The 20,365-nt window shown below is 42.1% G+C and overlaps 1 protein-coding gene across 1 annotated transcript in view; it reads left to right on the plus strand.

Moving 5' to 3' along the window:
• The window catches only part of LOC122814220 (cytoskeletal protein Sojo-like), a 668,023-nt gene that overhangs the window by 490,964 nt on the left and 156,694 nt on the right, over window positions 1-20,365 (plus strand). The window contains exon 6 of the mRNA XM_044086820.1: window positions 6,427-6,555. Coding sequence (XP_043942755.1) covers window positions 6,427-6,555 — 129 coding nt within the window. The remainder of the gene's footprint in view (window positions 1-6,426; window positions 6,556-20,365) is intronic.

Consider the following 20,365-nt stretch of genomic DNA (forward strand, 5'->3'; position numbering starts at 1 on the left):
AAATGGATTATGTCTATATCTAGGAGTGTCATTGATCCCTTTAGGGGATCTAAACCTCTGCTGCAACATGAACAGAATGGTTTGGAGACAGGTGCATCTGTCAGAGGATACCATTGCTGTGGAACAGACTCCCCATCCACATAAAACAAAGTTCATTCCTGTCCATTTTAAGCACATCTTAGATCTATGGATGGGAAATAGAAAATTTACCCCAAGACTTTCCCTTTACTACTAATGGGCAGAGGCAGCTCTTAAGTACTTTATCCCATGCGTGGGTCCCTTCAGATTGTGTATGGTTTAATCCCATTTATTCTAATTAGGGGTAATATATAAGTATCGACCATGGGTGGGTAAGTCCAATCTATAACCAAATGGGATAGATTATTTCAAGCACAAAAAAGGGAAATTCGCTAGACTTAAAATGGCCCACAAGAGCAGCTAACCTATTACTCACCTATGAACCTGTGAAGTTAGAGTTATACTACTGAAGAAAAGGCCCACTGTCATTACAGTTCTGCAGTTGTACAGTTTGCATGCCTCTGCCATGCTGTGCATATATAAATTCTCATGTGTGTTTTCTTTTTGTGTAATACAGTACAGTGATTATCTTGAACACAACAAAAATACTATACAGAATATACTAGAAAGTTCTAAATACTTTCTGGAAAAGTATAAAATGCTATTACTGTAGTATTATGGATCTTGTATGTTTGAAGTGTAATGGTTAAAACCCCTTTTTGACAGAACACAAAATGTTTATAAGGCTGTTTGATGCCCTTCCATTTCACTGTTGCAGTATTCATTACATTAGAGATCCCCTGCCAAGGGCAGCCTGACGTCTGGCCAGTATACCAAAGCCTTAAGGTTGCTTTAAAGTATGCCGTACGTCACATGTTTACTGCTTATGTAGCGTAGGGCATAAAGGTGACGTCTGGATGTACTAAACTCAGAACTTCTTTGCTGCCAGTCTGAATGGCCATTCCATTGCTGGTTCACCAAGCTTTTGCAGATAAGTGCCCCGTTGTGGTTTTTTTTTTACTTATACTTTTTTATTGTTGCTTGTGGGGGGTTTCATGTCATCCATGAAGGGTAAATTCCAGTGTGGGAGACAGCTTCCCCATAAAGACTGCCACAGCCAGTGTCTTTCCTGCTTTGGTGCCTCTCACGACCATAAGTCCTGTTCCATTTGTCATGCTTTTGTACCTAAAACCCTTTGTAGTAGACTGTCTTCTTTTTTACTTTATCTTGAAAATCAACTTCTTAAGCTTCTTGTGAAAGACATGGTGGAGGGTGCTTCCCACTCCGAGGGATAGTTGTAGGGCAGAATCTTCTGCTATTTAGCCTCTGCCGGACATTTCTCCCGAGGTAAGTGAATGCCTGGAGATTTGTCCGGCTTTGTCATTGGGTTCCTCTGCCGAGACCGGGTTGGAGGTCGACGGGGATTTAACTTTAGGCATTCCCGAGGAGACTTTGCAGACATCCATTTTGGATGCCCAGGGGCATAATGGCTGATTATTTCTGAGGGCCCTAGGGGTGTTCCTCAGATATTATTCAGAGAAGTCCTTACTACCATCATTAAATGCCGTTCTGGGTCAAAGCCTTACAAATTTTATAAGTGGATGTCCCATTGAAGAAAAAGCAAAAGACTAAACATATTTCTCCTGCTCCTAAGGATCCACAGAGTGAATGGCAGGCCTTCACTCAGGGTTTGTTTAGTGCTTTGATGCCACTGAAATCTTCTCAGGGGAGTTTGTATTCCAGCCCCCACCCCCTTGGTCCTTTACTCTCCTAAAATGACCCAGGGAACAGGATTACTATGAGGAGGAGCTGGATTTGGATGAGGAATTCTTTGCTTACTCTTCTCACATTCCTTCTCTTTAGACTGTGGATCAGAAGAGGAATCTACCTGTCCTGATACTCCCTTTGAAGAGATTTCTTTTGGGGACATGATCTCCTGGATGATGGAGTTTTTTAAATGTGATTGTGCATAGGTCTCTGAAGTACATAAAAGATGCTGTGTGTTGCTGCAGATGGATTCTCCTAAACCTTCTGCAGTTCCTCTTGTTTAGGCTGCATTGTCGGGTACATTTTCCAGTGCTTCCAAGACTCCAGACTTTCAGCCCCCTGCTCCCAATAGATTATGTAGGGTGCCTGAGGACTGCAAATTTTGTACAATTTGTCCTTCTGCTAACCCGTTGGTGGTGTCTGTAGCCTCTGACAAGCCGTCTCAATTGTTTCCTTCTCTCAAGTTACGGCCCTCTAATAAAGGTAGCAGGACCATGGAAAGGCTAGACAGGAAGGTTTATAGTTCTGCTACCTTGGCTTTTAGAGCTATTAATTATCATACCTATATGTCCAGGTACTTGTTGGCTCTCTTATCCAAGGCTTGTCAGATTATTTCTGATCTTCCAGACTCTGGGGGTAGAATTTCTGCTCTTTTCCTGTTAGGGACTTCCTTCCAGGTGGCTCATCATTTCATTAAATATAGTTATGATGCAGCAGATGCTTCCTCTAAGGCTGCTGCTCTTGGGTCAATGATGAGTGGGTGTTCTTGGCTTCAGCTTCAACATTTGTCTGATGATATTAAGGCTAAGTTGATGGATGTCCCTCTTGATAATAAACACTTGTTTGATGAAGCTGCTGATAATTTTAAGTCCCTCCAAGATAAGGACATGGCTTTACAGGAACTTAAACATGTGTTTATTTCTCCTGTGTCTTAAGTTTCAGAGAAACAACCCCAATAAACCAACATTTGTTTGCAGGCAATCTTGCCTTCCTCTTAAGGGCAAAAAGGGTGGTGGGCTCCTCCTACTAATGCTACTCAGACTTCAGTGCCTTAAAAGTCTCCTTTTCCAAATAAACCAGGTGCTGTCTGACTATCTTATTCTTCCTAGCCACTTTCCTCTTTCTCTTCACCTCTATCTCTCTCTTCCTGTTTGGTTGCAGATTACTCAGAATTCCTGGGTCCTGTCCTTTATTTGCTAGGGGTATTTTATGATTTGGAAATCCCTTCAACCCTTTTATGGTTATTCCTCAGCCCCCTCAGGAACAACTCTCCTTCTTTCCAGTGGTAATTTGGGATCTTTTGATTCAGGGTACTATTTTAGAGATGCCTATGTCCTAAAGAGGGGGGGAGGTTTACTCGAGGATGTTTCTGGTACTCAGAAAAGAGGGGTGCTTGGAGACCAATTCTAGGCCTCTCTCATCTAAACACTGTTCTGAAGGTGCCCTCCTTTTGAATGTAGTCCCGTCAGACTTTGTTCCCTCTTTTGCTTCCTCAGACTTAAATTATGTCTCTGGATCTCAAGGTTGCTCATCTCCATATCCCAGTCCTCCCCTTTTCAGGAAGTGTTTACAGTTCTCTGTTGCTTCCTGGCATTTTCAGTTCCTTGCTTTGCCCTTTGGCCTTTCTAATACCCCCAAGGGTATTCACCAAATGTCTCACTCCTGTAATTGCTTTTTGCAGGATTCAGGGGATCCAAGTATTTCCTTACTTGGATGACCTTCTGTTTCAGGCTGTCTGTCCAGCGATCCTGTTGCAAAATCCTCATTTTGCCATTTCCTTCGGCAAAGCCTGGGGTTCACAGTAAACTTCAAAAAGTTTTTTCTGACTCCTCCTCAGGACCATGTTTTTCTGGGGTGCAGGATTCAGATGGTACTTATGCTTGCATGCTTGCCTCTCTCAAGGCCTTGACACTCATTTTCTTCTTTCAGCTCTTCCTCCTCCTGCTCTGACTTCTGTTACATCCAGGGAGTTTCTGAGAGCTCTGAGATTCCTGGCTTCTACCATCCCTATGTTCCCCCTGGCCAACCTCTGCATGAGGAAGTTACATTGGTTTCTGAAGTCAGTTTGGTCTCAACATGCACATTCCCTAGAATTTTTGGTTCCTCTTCTACCTTGTCTCAAGAAGGAACTTCACTGGAGGATCCAGCAGTTGTCTGTAAATCCAGGGCTCCCTTTTCATCCCCCTCTTTCCTCTAAGGAACTGTTCACAGATGCTTCAGATGTGGGATGGGGAGCAGCTTTTGGCTCCCTAAAGTGCAGGAGGTGTGGTCACCTCTTCAACAGAAGTACATCAGTGTCAGAGATTAGAGCTCTTCTGCTGGTGCTTCAGGCTTTTCATCCTCTCCTCTCACCAGAACTTCTCAAGGTATTTACAGACAATACCACAGTGATGTGGTATGTAAACAAATGGAGGGGAGGGAGACAAGATCTTGTCTTCTTTGCTGGTTGGCACTCCTGGTGTGGGATCTTGCTGTCCAGTATCAAGAGACTTGAGCAGTTTACATTTCCTCAGCTCAAAACACTGTGCCAGACACACTGAGCAGGTCCTTAACTCCATCACACGAATGCATGCTTCACAGGGATGTGTTTCTGAACATTATCCACCCGTGGGGTACTCCTCAAATACATCTATTTGCCTCCCCTCTGAACAGACAACGTCCTCTATTTTGTGCCAAGATTCCCAGGTCCTCTGGTGTGGAAGGTGGATGCCCTCTCTCTCTCTCTCTCTTTTTTTTTTTTTGTTTTGGAAGGGGATGTTTCTTTATGCTTTCCTTCCCCTTCCCCTCATTACAAAAGTCCTGTTCAGATTTCAGCAGGATGCCCCCAAAATCTTGTTGATGACTCCCTTTTGGCCAAGACAGCATTGATTCCCTCTTCTGCATTTAGCCAAGGGCAGTCATCACAAGTTATCTCAAAGGGTGCACCTAGTCACACAGGACAAAGGATCTCTCATCCATCCCCACCTGTCCACTGACAGTGTGGGCGATTGGATTTTGATTCCATATAGGCACTTTTTTTTTTTTTCCTGCAGACATGCTTGGGTTCCCCTGGCCTCCTGCAGGGCCCTAATACTAGAAAATCCTATTTATCCAAATGGAAGAGGTTTGCTGTTTGGTATCTCTGTCTCAAAACCTGGATCCCCTTTCTTTGGCTGTTCCTTTGGTTCTTATCTGTGTGAACTGTTCAGTATTGTGTTGGCTTATTCTTCTGCTAAGGTGCATTTATCAGCTATTTCTGCTTGTGTGCCTTTGTCTGCTCCTTTAGCTTCTAGATTTGAGGCTAAACAATTCCTAAAAGGCGTCCTTCATATTAGGCCTCCCAGGAAGTCTGTTCCTCCTCCTCCCCCCTGGGATCTTAATTTTGCTTTGGAAAAATTGACTCTGGCTTCTTTTGAGGCTGCAGCTTTAGCTTCGTTGCAACTTTGCTCTTGGAGGACTGTTCTTTTGTTAGCCCTTACTTCTGCCAGATGGGTATCTGAGCTTTTAAGCCCTTATGGTTGTCCCCCTTTTTAGGTGTTTCATAAGACAGAGTGTCCTTGCTTGCTAATCCTTCTTTTGTGCCAAGGTGGTGAATGAGTTGCCGCTTAATCAGTCTATTCATTTGCCCACTTTTTTCCCTTCTCCACAGTCTGCCAGTCAGAAGGTGTTGCACACATTGGAGGTGCATAGTCAACTCAGGTTTTTTTTGGGTAAGACTAAGACTGTTAGGAAATCTGATCAGCTCTTGGTTTCCTTTCTCCCAGCTGTTTCTTTTTGTTGTTCCTTTCTTGGTAAGAGCCTTTCTTATTCTGTTAAGACTCGTTCTACTAAGGCTGTGGCTTTTTCTGGTGCTTTTTTCAAAGGTTTTGATACCAACTATTCTTGAGGCAGCTACCTGGACTTCTGTCCATACATTTACCAAGCACTGCAAGTTGGATGGAATTTCCAGAGCTAGACTAGAGCCATACTTCATGGCTTCCTAGAGGGCTCTGCTGGTCCATCCTCCTAAGTTTCTTCCTCAACTTTGGCACTCTCCCTAGTGTAATGAATGTTGCAACAGTAAAATGGAACAGTACAGTACTTGTGTGTAAAATCTTGCCATAAAGGTAGATGTCCTTCTGTTCACTGTTGCAGTATTCGCCCCCCCCCCCCCCCCCGCCAGTCCATTTCTCTTGTGGTTGTACTGATTACCTTTCTATTACTTGGACTGGCAGTCTTACTGGAGTTCTCATTTCTGAGGATAGTACGGCCGGATGTCACCTTTTTGCTGTATCCTGTGCAAGAAGCATATGTGTGCATACCACTCATCTTAAAGCAACCCTAAAGGCTTTGGTATAGTGGCTGGATGTAGGGCTGCCTTTGGCATGCGATCCCTAATATACTGAATACTGCAACAGTGAAGAGAAGAACATCTACCATTACGGTAAGATTTTACACAACTGTACTTTCTTTGATTGACTTTAGTTTCTGAACAAATTTACTGCAGCTTGGCAGAAAGTTATTAAATGTTTGCCAGATTATTATATTTAATAAGTTGCAGGAGTTGTAATTAAAAATGGATGCACATCCAGAGTATTTCTGAGTCCGGATATGTGTGTATGCTGTTTTTGCTGAAGAAATTTTCAGTATAATTTGTTCATTATTTGGTTTATTTTGTTTCAGAGACACAGAAGATAAACTAGAACTAAGCCAGAGAATAGTTGTGGAGAAGGAACGTATGCTACAGAAAATTAAGGAAAATTGTAGAAAACTAGAAAATGAATTACTTGAGAAAGTTAAAAATGGAAAAAGGTATATCATTTTGATTTTAACAAACTGCAAGACTTGTTATAATTTGGCTTGTTAGTGTTTTCGCATTAAAATGCAGATTACAGTATGTTACAGTTTAAAAAAGTGGGATTTATTCAGTGTTTATGGTAGGTATCACCTTTACAGACGTATTGCCATATGTGAATTAACAAGTTTTTTTCCTTCTTAACTGAAAATTTTGCCTCTGTAGTAGGAGAGAAAATGTTTATGGAAATTAGTTTCAGTAGTCATAATACCAGCATATTGACAACATTCGAGAGATTACTTATCTATATGTTGACTTGTACATTTAATGCACATCTTCAAATTGTTGAGCAATGAGATGGCACTCAGATGCATGGCAGTGCCCATCAGCTGTGCAGTATTGTGCTTTTCCTGCATGTTCAGTGTTACTGCTGTGCTTGGATCAATTCAGAAACATCCTGAGGAATAGAGTAGAACATAACCATTTACATGCTTAAAATTTGTGTGAAGCATGTGACTTATGCAACAGGATAAATGTCAGAAATTATCTTTAGTAATGAGTTGACTGTGTTTTAGCTTCACATGAATTCATAATTGCTGTGGAAAATGTACAGCTCTCAGTAAGGTAGTTGTTACAACAATTGAAAAACTCCAGCACATATCAGTTATTTTTTGTTATTTGAGAAGAGGATGCCACATATTTCTAATATATTTTCTAATATTTATGTCCAGAATCATTTTCCTTAGTTAACAGTGCAGTTTTCTTGCACTATTCATAAAGTTAAAAGAAATGAAACCACATTTCTTGATATAACCCTGGGGTGTACCTCGACATGGGGTCTGTCAGAACATCAAAGTATTAAAACTTTGAATGTTCTGATATCGACCACTGTTCAGCGAACGCTAAGAATAGCGAAGCTGCAGAACAGCAAATTCTTTCCTCGGGAAAGAATTTGGTTGGCCGTTTCTGTGGCTTCACTATTCTTAGCGCTGAGGTGGAAAGTTACGGGTTGGGTTCAGGTAAGTGTGCGATTGTTTGTACGTTAGGGGCGGGTTAAGTGAGTTAGGGTTAGGGCGCTGGTTAGGTGAGTGTGCGATAGTGACGGACCTTAGGGTTAGGGTTTGGGTTAAGGTAAGTGGGTAGATAGTGCATGTTTAGTTTAATGTAGCGTTAGATGTAGGAATTTAAGTGTCTGTGTGGTTGCTGTTTGTTTGATGTGCTTGTGTTGTGTGTGTTTCGGGGCAGCAAATTATTTCCATGGGAAAAAAATTGCTGTTCTGAATGTTCAATATTTTCATGTTTAGATATTTTGGGGCCGATGAAGTAGCGTTCGCTAATTTCATCTTTCCATAATGTGACATAAATGCTTGGCATGTATACATTTGGGTCATTCTCTTTTACATTCCGTTTCAGCATTTTTTTCCTGCAAATTGTAGTGCTCTGCACTATCATCTTAGAGTGTCTGTATAGGGGTCTTTCTCTTTCCCTTTCCAGTTTAGCATTTTTCTGTGACATTCCCATGTTTGCAGATGTGTACATCATGGCACCACTCTCCACCTGTGGAATATGTACTTAGTTACTTTGCCTGCCTTTTTTTGTACAGTTTGGAGCTCAGGCCTGACTCCTGTCAGTGAAATGTTCCTAATCTTCACCGACTGAAGGGAGATCTCTTAAGTGTCTGTGTTCAGCAGGTAATAACCTAAGACCTACACTAGATGATCTGTACTGCTTGACAGGAGAGGGAAAGGTGCAACATGAAGCACTGCCATAAACGCTTGTGATTTAACCTGATCACCCATGAATGTTTAAGGGAGAAACTGAGCCTACATCTCTACCAGGAGGATTGCAGTAACTGGATGTTGCCTGATTACTAAGTAGTGCAAGGGTCCTTCCTGTAGCCCTAGTTTCACCTTGGGCTCATTCAGAACAGCATGTGCTTGATAGGGCAAAAAAGAAAGTCCAAGTGGAAAATTATTTTGTTGGTTTTCATAAGTATGTAGCCTTCATCTAACACTGAAAAAATATGTACTCTTGGATATTCTATGAAAGTAGTGTGCTAAGTGTAATGGATATTCTACCGTGGTCATGGGAGAGCAATGTGTTGTGGAGATTCATCTTTGATAGGAAGCATACTGTGGTAAAGTATATGTTCTGAGGAAATGTGTAGAACACTGGTAATGGAGCGTGTAGGTTTGCTTTCTAAAACTTTCCTTTGTAGTCTGTAAAATCAAGCTGCCTTACGTTGACTTGGCAAATAAGAATATGCAAGCTGCAGCTTAAGAGGTTTGTTCTTGTTTACAGGAAAATGATTACTTTCTATGTGTTGGCAATAGTATTTAATTCTCTGCTTGAGTAGTCATTCTAGTAATTTTTTTTGTATCAGCAGCTCTGTATCTTCAACAATAAGAAAAGTAGACTTACAACATCAGTGAGTGTCCAGTGCAGACTCATCCACATGCAAGACTGTGCATGATAATTATCTTCTATCTCTAGTTTGTGGAGGTGAAGACCTCCACTTTGTGTTACAAGGGTCTGAGGGAAGTTCTGTTACAGCTGCAGTCCTTAAGGTGACTCATTCTTCTAGCCAGCTTACTCAAACAATTGAGATGAGGGTAGCCTGCAGTAAATGGTGACAGTATGAGCACTTGATAAGTTGAAAGTGAAATGATACATAATTTCATATTATTCAAAAACCTTGTGTTTCTGATATTTATCTCCAGTTTTTGCATCTGAAATGGATATTAAACTATTAACTTTGAGTGTCTTAGGAAGGAAAAGGAGGAACCTTGGGTCCTCTGTCCATGTAGCCATTCATTAAGGATGTCATAAATGAGTCAGGGAGCACTTGAGTTTCTACTTCTGTGGCATCCAAGGAAGCGGACTTTCTCTGAAAGCCTATGGCTAAATGGATTTGAGACCTTGATTATATATCCTGTGGCTGACTCGTCATGATCTTATCAAGCCAGTGCTGTATCTTAGAGAGTGCAGCAGTTTGCCACCTTACTGCCAGACATGGAATGTGAAACCTTGCACAGAGATTTTTAGAAAGTTTGCTCCTGAGTCATACCAAGGCTTTGGATCTTCAGCTTTAATCTGACCTGGCCAAATTCCAGCCCCCCGAAAGTGTATTGAGTGTTACAGATGCTGTCTTCCCTGCCTGTCTGACCTGAATGAAGAACTGGTTAATATTTTGTCTTTGGCTTCCAGTGTGGACTTCCTTGCAGTCTACTGCAGTTTTGACCATTCTTAATCTTTGTACAGTGCCAGCAGCTAAAGTATATGCCAGCGAGACTTGCTTGGTTGAAGCCATCCTGTCTTACGGAGGTGCACAGAAATTCCATCTTGAACATGCATTTCAGGAGGATGGTTCATTTTGGTCTAAGCTTCAGAGGACCTGGTAGTTCATCTCTTGAAGAAACATTCCCTCACCACTGTGAACCTTTGTTGATTTTCTTGCATTTACCTTTTCTTCTTCCAGGCCTGGAAAACCCCATAAGAAGATCTCTTGCAGAGCAGGGAAAGCAGTGAAGAGCAATATATTCCTGCCACCTCCACTACTGGCTAATTTTCTTGAGAAGATGATCCGTACAGCCAGTAAGCCACTGTTTTGACTGCTGCTTGTGGTGCCTTTGTGGGGTTGGAGTTAAACCCAACTTTAGTGTGTCATCACAAATGGCCAGTATGTTCTAGATGTGAACACAGTCAGCACTGGTGGTAAGGAAGGCTACCTATGTAGTTGGTGAAGAAATGGACACCCTCAAAACCGTGGCTGAGAGAAGAATGTTAGCTCGACTGAAGTTCATCATGGAAAATATTGACCACCCATCAACAGAGTGGTGGCTGGACAGAGAAGTTCTTTTAGCAGGAGACTGGTGAGAATAAACTGCTTCACTGAATGTTGCAGGAAATTCTTCCTGCCCACAGCTGTCAGACTATGTAACGCTTCCTGCTGTCTTAGCTTCACCCCCACTACTGAAGACCACACAGTGCAATCTTAAACTCTTACCCTGTTTTTCTCCCATCCTTTTTATCTCTCTTATCAGTGCAATATTAACCATCAATGCAGTTATCATTTGTGCAATATGCTCTATCTTAAAATATTGTAATGTGCAATACCCCATATCCTAATGTGAGTGGAAATTAACACAAAATGCTTCCCCTTCATGTCACTATTATATATGGTATCAACCTTATCTAATACAGGGGCTATGGTCAGCAGTGTGCCTGTCAGGCATTGCTGTTATGCATATGGGTAACATAAGTAATAGTAGCTGTCCTAGCAAATTATGTAACACATGCGTTTGGTCTACGTTGTGTCTGTTTATCTGTACAGTTATAACATAGGACCATAGGAAGTTACTAGGCTAGTGGACATGGGGGCCCTTCCAAGCCTAGCCAAGAGTTTATCCCCAAAATGAAACTTCAGTCAGCACCTGTTGCCCCTGTCAATGAGAGAGACAGGTGGAACCCCTGGGACAAATTTGTGTTTTCCCATCCACTCATCAAGAATGCGCTAAGCAATTTCCTGGAGGATCAATAAAGTATTTCTGATTCTGATTGTCTTTGAAATCTTAGGTTCTTCCCAGAAGGGACTTCCTAAGAGACCTAGCTGTCTCCATTGTGCTCTTGGCAGGAATCTACTACTTGTAGGGGCCATAGAGGCTGTTTCTCCTCTAGAACAAAGCCAGGCGTTCTGCCTATTTCTCATTGCGAAGAGGGCTGACAATTTCTGTCCTATAGCATCCTTCAGTGACTTCATCTAGTGCATTACCATCTAGGTAGTATCTGACCAGATGACCGTGCTACTTCTGGCACAAGACACTTGGATGCTGTCTGGTAAGCAGTCTCATTTGCATACTGAGAATGCATGTGTTGCAATGAACCGTAAGATATCTGTACCTGTGGAGCAATCAGAGACTTTTTTTTCCCTTCTGATGCCAGAGTGCAGTGACAGCCGAAAAACTGAAGATATTAAGTGCAGTCCTTAGGACAGTGAAATTTAAATGCGATTAGGAAAAATACTTATTTACTCTGATATATTGATATTGGAGTATTTTCTTTTCTCCATAGTGTGAGTATTGGCGTTATTATACATAAGTAGGAGGGCTGTGGATGCATCGCTCTCCCACATCAGTGATATGGGAGGCAACGTTTTCTTGCATAAATGCTTTAAAGGTGTAACAATGCATTTTTTTTTTTTTTTTTTTTTTTGTTACCTTGACTTGCACTTTAATTTTCAAAGTGTCAGGACGCTGTGTTGGATCTCATAATTCTTATAAGGAGACATTATTTATTTTATTTTACATTTGTTAACCGGGAGAGGCCGACTGGACACAGGTCCATTTTCAGTGGAGGCCCAGGGAGAAAAGCTCCAAGTTAGTGAAGTTACAAGTTGTTTAAACAAGTTGGTACAGATATAATCAGCATCGATAGAGAGAGGTCAACATCAACATAATACAAAGGTTACATGTACATCAATGCTATATTCTAAGTCTGTACAGTCATAAAAATTTTTTTTTACCTAGTAGGGAGAGCATCAAGAGAGTAGGTCTTTAATAGCGAAAAGAGGCCTAGAGCTGATAGGGTTGTTTAATTGTTAGGATACAATTTGAGAGATAGTATTAGATTACGAGGTTACCATTTATTAGGGTTCAGTTTTGTATGGTAAAGTTCTTAATTCCTATGGGTATAGAGGCTGATTCTGCAAGGGACTTGACAGTGCTTTGTAGGCTTCAACATACATTGGTGGAGATCTTACTGATTTGCCATGGTTTGGATTATTCTGGGGAAGTAGCATGAGCATAGCCAATTATTAGATTAGTGTTTTTTTAGGAGGTATTTAAATTGTGTTGGAGAGGTCGTGAAGGTTATGTGGTTTGCAGGTGTATTCCAGGACTGGGCTATTGTGCAGGCAAATAGGGATTTATCTGCTTTGTTTTTGTGTCTGATTACTTTTATTAGATTCTGGTTCCTAGATCTTAGTTCTCTAGAGGTAGTGCAAGGCTGTATAATGGCCTGGAGGGCTGGGGTTTTTCAGGTAGATGGTAAAGCTTGTGCTGTTGAGATTTGATTCAGTAGTAGTACATGAGGTAGCTCTAGCCAGTTGAGCTGTTGTAGGGATGTACAATGGTAGGACCTATGTGTGGGCTTCAGTGGCAAATTTGGCAATCTTGTAACAAGATTCCATTTTGTTTAGTTCTTTTTGACTCAGGTTGGTTAATATGGGGGAGGCATAAAGTAGGATGGATAGCAGGCGGGTTCTAGTGATAGTAGTTGTATGTGTTGTCATGAATTGTTTGTTTCTATAGAGTACGCCTAGTTTCTTGTTTACTATTTTGATGGTTTGTGCTATATGGATATCAAATTTTAGTTTCTGATCGATCTCTACACCTAGTAGTTTTGTGTGTGGTGTTGGTGTGATTTGAATATTACTTTTGGAGTTGATAGTTAATCTTCCAATTGAGGGATGTGATATGCCATGATTGAACAGAATCAGTTTTGTTTTGTTGGGATTGAGAATACGTTTGATGTTGGCAAACCATGTTTCAACTAGAGTGAAGTTTGATTGGGTAAGGGTTTGTAATTCTTTAATGTTTGGGGCGGCACATATAATGGTGGTATCATCTGCATATTGCACTACTGAAGCAGGTGGTAAGGCTGAAGAGATATTTAGTGAAAAGAGAGAACAGTAGGGGGCCTAGGTTAGATCCTTGGGGGACTCCTGTTGAGACTGGCAGTAGGGTGGTCAGTTTATCTTGCCATAAAATTGCTTGATGTCGGTCAGATAAGTAACTGTGAAACGACAGAGCAGAGATTTAGGTTAGTTACAGTTTGGAGAAGCATATTATGATTCACCATATCAAAGGCCTTTGATAGGTCTAAGAAGATGGAAGATACAAATAAGCCTTTGTTCCTGTGGTGGTTTACTGTGTTGGTATTTGAAAGGAGAGCAGTAGTGGTACTGTGGGACAGTCTAAAGCCATGTTGAGTTTTGGATAGCAGATTATTTTGTTGGAGGTAATGTATTAGCTGGGAATGGACAACTCTTTCCAGTATTTTGGATAGAGGGGATAGGATAGTGATTGGGCAGTAGTTGGTCAGTTGTAGGTAAGTACCACCTTTTATGAAGTGGTATGATATGTGAAGTTTTCCATAAGGTGAGTACTTTATGTTCAGATAGAGATATGTTTATGAGGATGGATACAGGATAGGATATGGCCTCTGCTGATATCTGAAGGAAATCTGCTGCTAATTTGTCAGTGGCTAGGGTAGTTGGTTTAAGTCGCTGAAGGAGTTTTGAGATCATCTTGGTTGGTACTGGTTGTTAGGGAGAAGGTAGGGGTGTGTTTTTCATTATTGTGGAATGGAGTTGGATAGTTGTGTTGGAGTGTTTGTGTTTGGTTTGGCATTTGCTAGTTTTACTATTGTTTCAGTCAAGAAGTTGTTGAATTTTTTGGGGATATTGATATCATTATTTGAGAGTGCAGGTGTTGGGGTGGAGGCTTTTCCTGGGTATTGTATTTTATTTATGTTGGACCAGAATTTTTGTGGGTTATGTGCATATTTCTCTTGAGTGTTTCTATAGTATTTAGTTTTGTCAGCTTTAATCTGTCTTTTGGCTTTATTACGAAGTTCTAGGTAGTTTTGCCTTAGTGTAGGGGAATGTATCCTTTTGAAACAATATCCAGCTTTTGTCTTACTTTCTGTGAGCTGTGGGGCATAGTTTTTTATCCTTACTGTTCTAGAGGGTGCGTGGTAGTTTAAGATTTGTAGAAAGGTGGTGTTAAAGTATTGCACAGCATCGTCGAGGGGTAGTTGTTTAAGGGGGGGTCCAGTCACAGTAGTTTAGTGATTTACTAAAGTCTGTGGCTTTGAAGTTCCTTTTGTTGCGTATGATTCTAAGGATGGGTTGGTTTATGTGTTGGTTAGATCTATTCCTAATTAGATAGGTTGGCTGGTGATCGCTTAGACTGTCAGGGCGACACCCTGACTGTTGTACAAGTGAGGGATGGGATAACCGTATCCATTCTAAGATGGATTGATGTTTAGTTGCTTTGTCAATTCTGGTGGGGGTGGATATTATTTGGGTGAATCTGTGGAGGTTGATGTGGGTAAGAGGGGTTATGGTTAGAGCATTTGAGCCATTCTATGTTAGTCTCCTAGTACTATAGTTTCATGAGGAAGGGAGTCTGAGGTCCAGTTAAGTAGGTTTTCTGTTGTGTTGATGTTGCCTGGAGGGAGGTAGGCTCCTGAAATTACTATTTGTTTGTGAGAGTTTAGTTTAAATTTTACTAGGATCAGTTCTATATCCTTCAGTTTATTGGTATCACAGTCAAACTGTTCCTGGGTGAGATGGTTTTGAAATAAGATTGCTACCCCTCCACCTTTTTTCTCTACTCTATCCTTCCTTATTATATTATAGCCTGGGGCTAGGATTTTATTATTGCTATGTTCAGGTTTCAGTCAATACGATTATATCTGGTTTATATAAGGCTAGTAGGGTATGATGGTCCTGGATTTTGTTTAGTATATTTCTTATGTTTATGTTTAGGAAGAGGAGGGATGAGGTGGGTCAGTTATAGATAGTTAATTGTGTTTGGGGTAGTAGTAGTATGAGTGGGTCCTGAGTTGGGGTGTATGTCACCACAGCAGGTCAATGTGAGTAGGAGGTGTAGGTATAGTTTGGATAATTTGTGCAGTATTTTGTTTTATTTGTGAGAGTTGAGAGGGTTAGTTTTAGGTGTTAGTTTATTATGATAATATGCGAGTGTCTTAATGTAGGTTGGTGTAATTGTAAAACATTTTAAGTGATTGTACTTAGTTATGGATGTAGTCTGCCAAGGAGAGGGAGTGTTAAGTTGAAGTTGGTAGTGGTAGGAAGAGAGGATGGAGCAGAAGGAGTAGGGGAAGAATAATAGATGGATAGAGTAATACTTTTATTAGTAGCTTTTTGTGATATGGGCATCTTAATCATTATGGAGAGAGAGTAGTTAAGGTACAGCTGGTTTATGTGTGTTAGATGAGGGTAATGGGGTGAGTAAGTAAGGGTGTGGTGTAAACAGGTTATGTAGTAGTTGATTGATGTGGAAGTGTTAAGTTTGTTAGAGGGTGTGGTGTCGTTATCAATTTGGTTGATAGGTTAATTGGGTAGTGAGGTAATTAGTAGTGAGTGTGGTTGTTAGGTATAAATTAGTGATGTATGGGGTGGGTGGGAAAGGGGGTAGGTTAGAGGAGCGGAGCAGGGCTACACCGGGTTGGAAGAGGCCCAACTTCCTCAGAAACAGTGTAAGTTGGTGAAGACAGAGGAGACCGATAGCTTCACTGTAGTATAATTGATTTTATGCACAAATCTCTGAAGGGGAATTGGCCCTAGGGCTGAGAGCTAACGGGCACTGAGCTGGGAACAGAGTTAGTGCTAGGTATATTTGATGTCTATTTAGGTAGATATACAGTGTTAGAGCTGGTCATAGGATATCAGGAGGGAAAGTGTATCTACTGGGCTGAGAGTAAGGCTAGTGAGGTGAGTGAGGGTGCGGTTTTGGTAGAGTGGTGGTGGTGGGCTAGGGTTATGTGAAAGATGGCCAAGTTAATAGAGGAGACCAGTGTGAGGATGAGGTATGAAAGGGGACTGAGAAGATGGTTAGACCAGTAGTGACTGGTAAGTGAACATTGGGTGATAGTAGAGAGAGAGATGCTTATAAGTGGAGATGGGGTGAGTGAGAGACAGTGAGCGTGATTGAGCAAGTGAGAAAGGGGTTGGTGGGACAATAGAAGGTTGTAGTGTTTGGTAAGAGGGATGGGGCTTCCAGAGATGTGATTAAGCTGACCAGGTACCCTCAAAAGAGTGTCACAAAAGTAGGCTAAGTAGGACTAAGTAGATGAAATGTATACAACACATACGTTCTTAAGTTAAAATGGCACTGTTGTTGAAGAGGATTCCACTGAAGGTGCAACACGCAGGGGAGTTGTGGTCTTTCCAAGTGGGTTAGGGTTTGAAGAAAACCTTTAAAGTTTGGTGCCAGGGACCTGCCGGAAATCCTGTCTTTTGCCAAGCATGAACAGACCACTCTGGAATGAAAATGCACCATTACAGTTAGCTGTTGCTATATGGCTGCAGTACCACGTCACCACAATAGCTTTCTTTCAGGAGGTAGCCAGTGGCTTTCTGCAGCCTACTCACAATCCTTAAATGATATTCTTCTCACAAGCCAAGTTTTAGTGTCTAAAATTGTTAGCCCTGTCTTCTGGCCCAGGAGTGCAGACAATACCTACCAAGTGTCCAGATGAACCTTCTATTTCTGCAGCTGAACCAATCTCAATTTCTGATGATATATGCTTTATATGCTGTGTGGGAGCTCACCTCATCTCTTCTACAGTTAAGGCAATGTGTTCTCCGCTAGAAAGAAGGGAGCTCCACATCAGTTAGCTGGAGCTACACAACGTGCTCATTGCCCTAGAAGCTTTGTAGGGAAAGATGCTTATGGGTCCTTACCTAATTTGGTTGTATAATCCTAATGTAGTATCAGACCAGTCAAGAGGACACATTGTCACACCCCTTGCAAAGAAAGATATCCTGCAGTTGACCATACAGGTATTGCTCTTTCAGCATTTCATATCCTAGTGGAAGTACTCTTGCTGGAAGATTTCATTAAGCTGCTTCTCTGGACCTCTCTTGGAGATGGGGTTTGAGAGGCCACAACAAGTTTCAAAATTCTGCAGCTACGGTGTTGGTGTTTTGGAGAATATCCTCTTTTGCACTCAGAAATTGATGCTTTCCTTTCTGCGATGTTGGGCTCTGGTTTCCTTGTAGCGGTTAATAGGATAAGGTAGGTGTTAGAAGAGTAAATGAATGAACATGTAAAAAAAAAAATTAATGTGAAGTTCTCTCTCGCCTTTCATTCTTACTGATGGGTTTAGAGGTCCGACTCGGCCAACTGCAAAAGCTTGAGGTCTTCAACCACCTCGAGGCCAACTCCCTGTCCCATGATGCACCTTGTGTTTCCCCAAGATCTCGTTTTCCACTGCAAATAAATCAGACTTTCACCAGCTCTGGCCAATGAAAAATTATAATTCATATTCGTTTGTTGGAAGGTTTCATCAATAGATATGTTTATGTTATAAGTTTCCTTTCTACAGTAGTTTAGGCATTTTCTTAGTTTGCTGTTGACACTTTTACGTACTTATCATTGTGGCCGTATTTTTAGGCCTAGGTTATCTCCCTAACCCATAGACTAGTAGTTCATATAAAGCTTAGATGTATCTCTGTGATTGTAGAGCCCGTTTAATTTAGAGGGCTAGTACTTTGTGCTTTAATATTATGGCCGTTTTTTTGTTGTTTAGGCCTTGTTATATTACCTTTCTGATAAGTAGTTCATTGCTAGTGTTGGATTTAATCTAGTTAATCTAAATAGAATTTAGTTTGCTGTTTGGGTATTAGAGTTACTATTGTTTGACAACCTGCATATTTTCTACAGGCTTCCTTTCTTTCATAGCTGTTGCTCTCAGTTGCTTAATATGTCTCAGCAGGAGAAGGAAAAATCCAAGTCTGGATTCAAAAAATGCCCCAGGTGTGGACAAAAAATGTCCATCACTGATGGACATACTGATTGCATGAACACAAGAGAAAGTTTATAGATAGAGGTCTATTGAAATACTTTTTTCAGGAGTCACTGGATAAGGACAACCATGACAGACATTCAGAAACTTCTTCGGGTTCGTTGGAACCGAGGAAAAGCACGTTGACCAGTAAATCAAGGCCGGAAAAGTCTTCAACATAGGCTCCACTGTCATTGGAGCCGCCTGTTGCTATGGTTAGGAAGCCGGTCCCCAGTATTGGAGCTAGTGTCTCCTACATTGAAGTCCCCAATATTAGAGTCAGGTTTCATCTGTTCATTCTTCTCTGTCCTCAAGCAGACTTTCAGATATAGATGTGGACTGTGTGGTGCAGTTACTTATGCAGACACTGGCACTTGCCAAACTTTAATTGGGGCTGATCCCTGGGACTTCAGAACCAACAAAACTCCCCCCACCGTCTTCTGTTCCTCCTCCAATCTGTCTCGAAGTTTCAGAGCCGATGATTGTAGAGCCTTCGGGTCCGACACCTATTTCAGGCTTGCCGGTCCCGACTACCCTAACATCTTTGGTGCTGACCGAGGGGTCTAGGGGCCGACGCTCGCCGGTCGGGTCGAGGGAGGATAGTCCGAATGATTTTTCGGTTCCGACTTTGCCTCTCAGGGCTTCGGCTCGGGTGAGCTCAGCTCCAACCTTGGGCTTGGAGTCCTCTGCTCTGGCGCCGAGGGGATCTTCCATATCTTTGGATGTGGGAGTTTCTTCGTAATGGGACCGTGGTGCCTTCGATGCTTTGAGGAGAGTGTTGTCCACACTGACAACCACACCATAAGAACCAGCAGCTCCTTCCCCCAAAACACTGATGTCTACCTCTACATCACATATCCCTCTAAAGCATAGAGACCCTGAGCCACAGGAAGCCCCATTGGGTGAGCCCTGCTCTTCCGAGACCTCTACAGAAGCCCCCACTGAAGAGGTTCCCAGGAAGAGACTTTGCAAGAGGAAGCATCTGGACTCCCCACAGGAATCTGTCACTTTTGACACTGTCTTAGGTGAGACAGAAGGGTCTCCATGGTCCCCCTCAGAGGATATCTCCTTTGCAGATATCCTGGAAATTCTTAAGCAGATGGGTTGCTGGAAGTCCATTAACCCTACTGATGATGAGTCAGTCCTCCTGAAGGCTTTTGGGTCTCAGCCCTCCACCGCTTGGGTGTCTCCTCCCTTTGATGAGCAGATTGAGCTAATCTCTCAAAAGGAGTGGGAGTCCCCAAATACCATGGAGCCTTTCCCTAGGAGGCCTAATAAATTTATAACTTCTTCCCAGGACAAAGACCTTCCTGACCAAAGGAGTGTCTGTTGATGCTATGGTGGTGGCGGCGGCAGCCACCAATTAGGAACTGTCAACTTCTACGTCTGTCTATCTTCCTAATAAAGATTCTAGGATCATGGACAGATATGGTAAGCGCATGTTTAGTTCAGTGACTTTTGCTCTCTGATCACTTAACTATCTAACTCACTTTACAAGGTTGTAAAGGGATCTCCTAAAAGAACTAGGAGAATACTCTACAGGGTTCAGTAGCTGCAGGGGTCTCCGAGAAAATAACTTCCCAGCTCACTACCCTTAATTCTCTTGTAAACTCTTCCGTGCGTCTGGTCTCATATGCAGCTGATGGAATGAGTAGGGCAGCAGGTACAGGAATTGCTCTTGGAAGGCATTCCTGGATGCACTTATGTTCCTTTGGGGAGCCCTTTAAGTCATCCTTTATTAACACTCCTTTCGATGGCTTGTCTGTTTTTGGACCAAATATGAAGGAACCGCTTATCAGGAGTCAGCAGGATGGAAATACTCTGTCTGCTATCGAAGTCCATTTTTCCATCCCTACTAAACCTTACCCCAAAGGTCAGAAGGGAGGAAAGATGTGGTTCCGTAAACCTCAAGGAGCTTTCCAGGACACTTGTAGTGAACCCCCCCTCAAGAGGCAGAGGAGGGGGTAATGATGGAAGATGCCCACGTGGCAGAAAGGGTCCGCAGAATCAAGGCGACAGAGACCAGTTCTTGGGAAGCCCTGTCAGTGCTCCTGAGAGGAGGCCCACTTGTCCGACTATGGAGGCAGTCAGGGGACGCTTATCTTTGTACCCAGATGCCTGGCTAAAAATAACGAAAGACAGCTGGCTACAAAGCATCATATCCAGAGGATACTCAATTCCTTTTGCCACCCCCCAATAAGAAAAATTTTGGACGTTCCACCCAGTCACAGG

The sequence above is a fragment of the Protopterus annectens genome, chromosome 10.part0 (assembly GCF_019279795.1).
Source record: "Protopterus annectens isolate FY-2018-M chromosome 10.part0, PAN1.0, whole genome shotgun sequence".
In the NCBI taxonomy this organism is placed as follows: Eukaryota; Metazoa; Chordata; order Ceratodontiformes; family Protopteridae; genus Protopterus; species Protopterus annectens.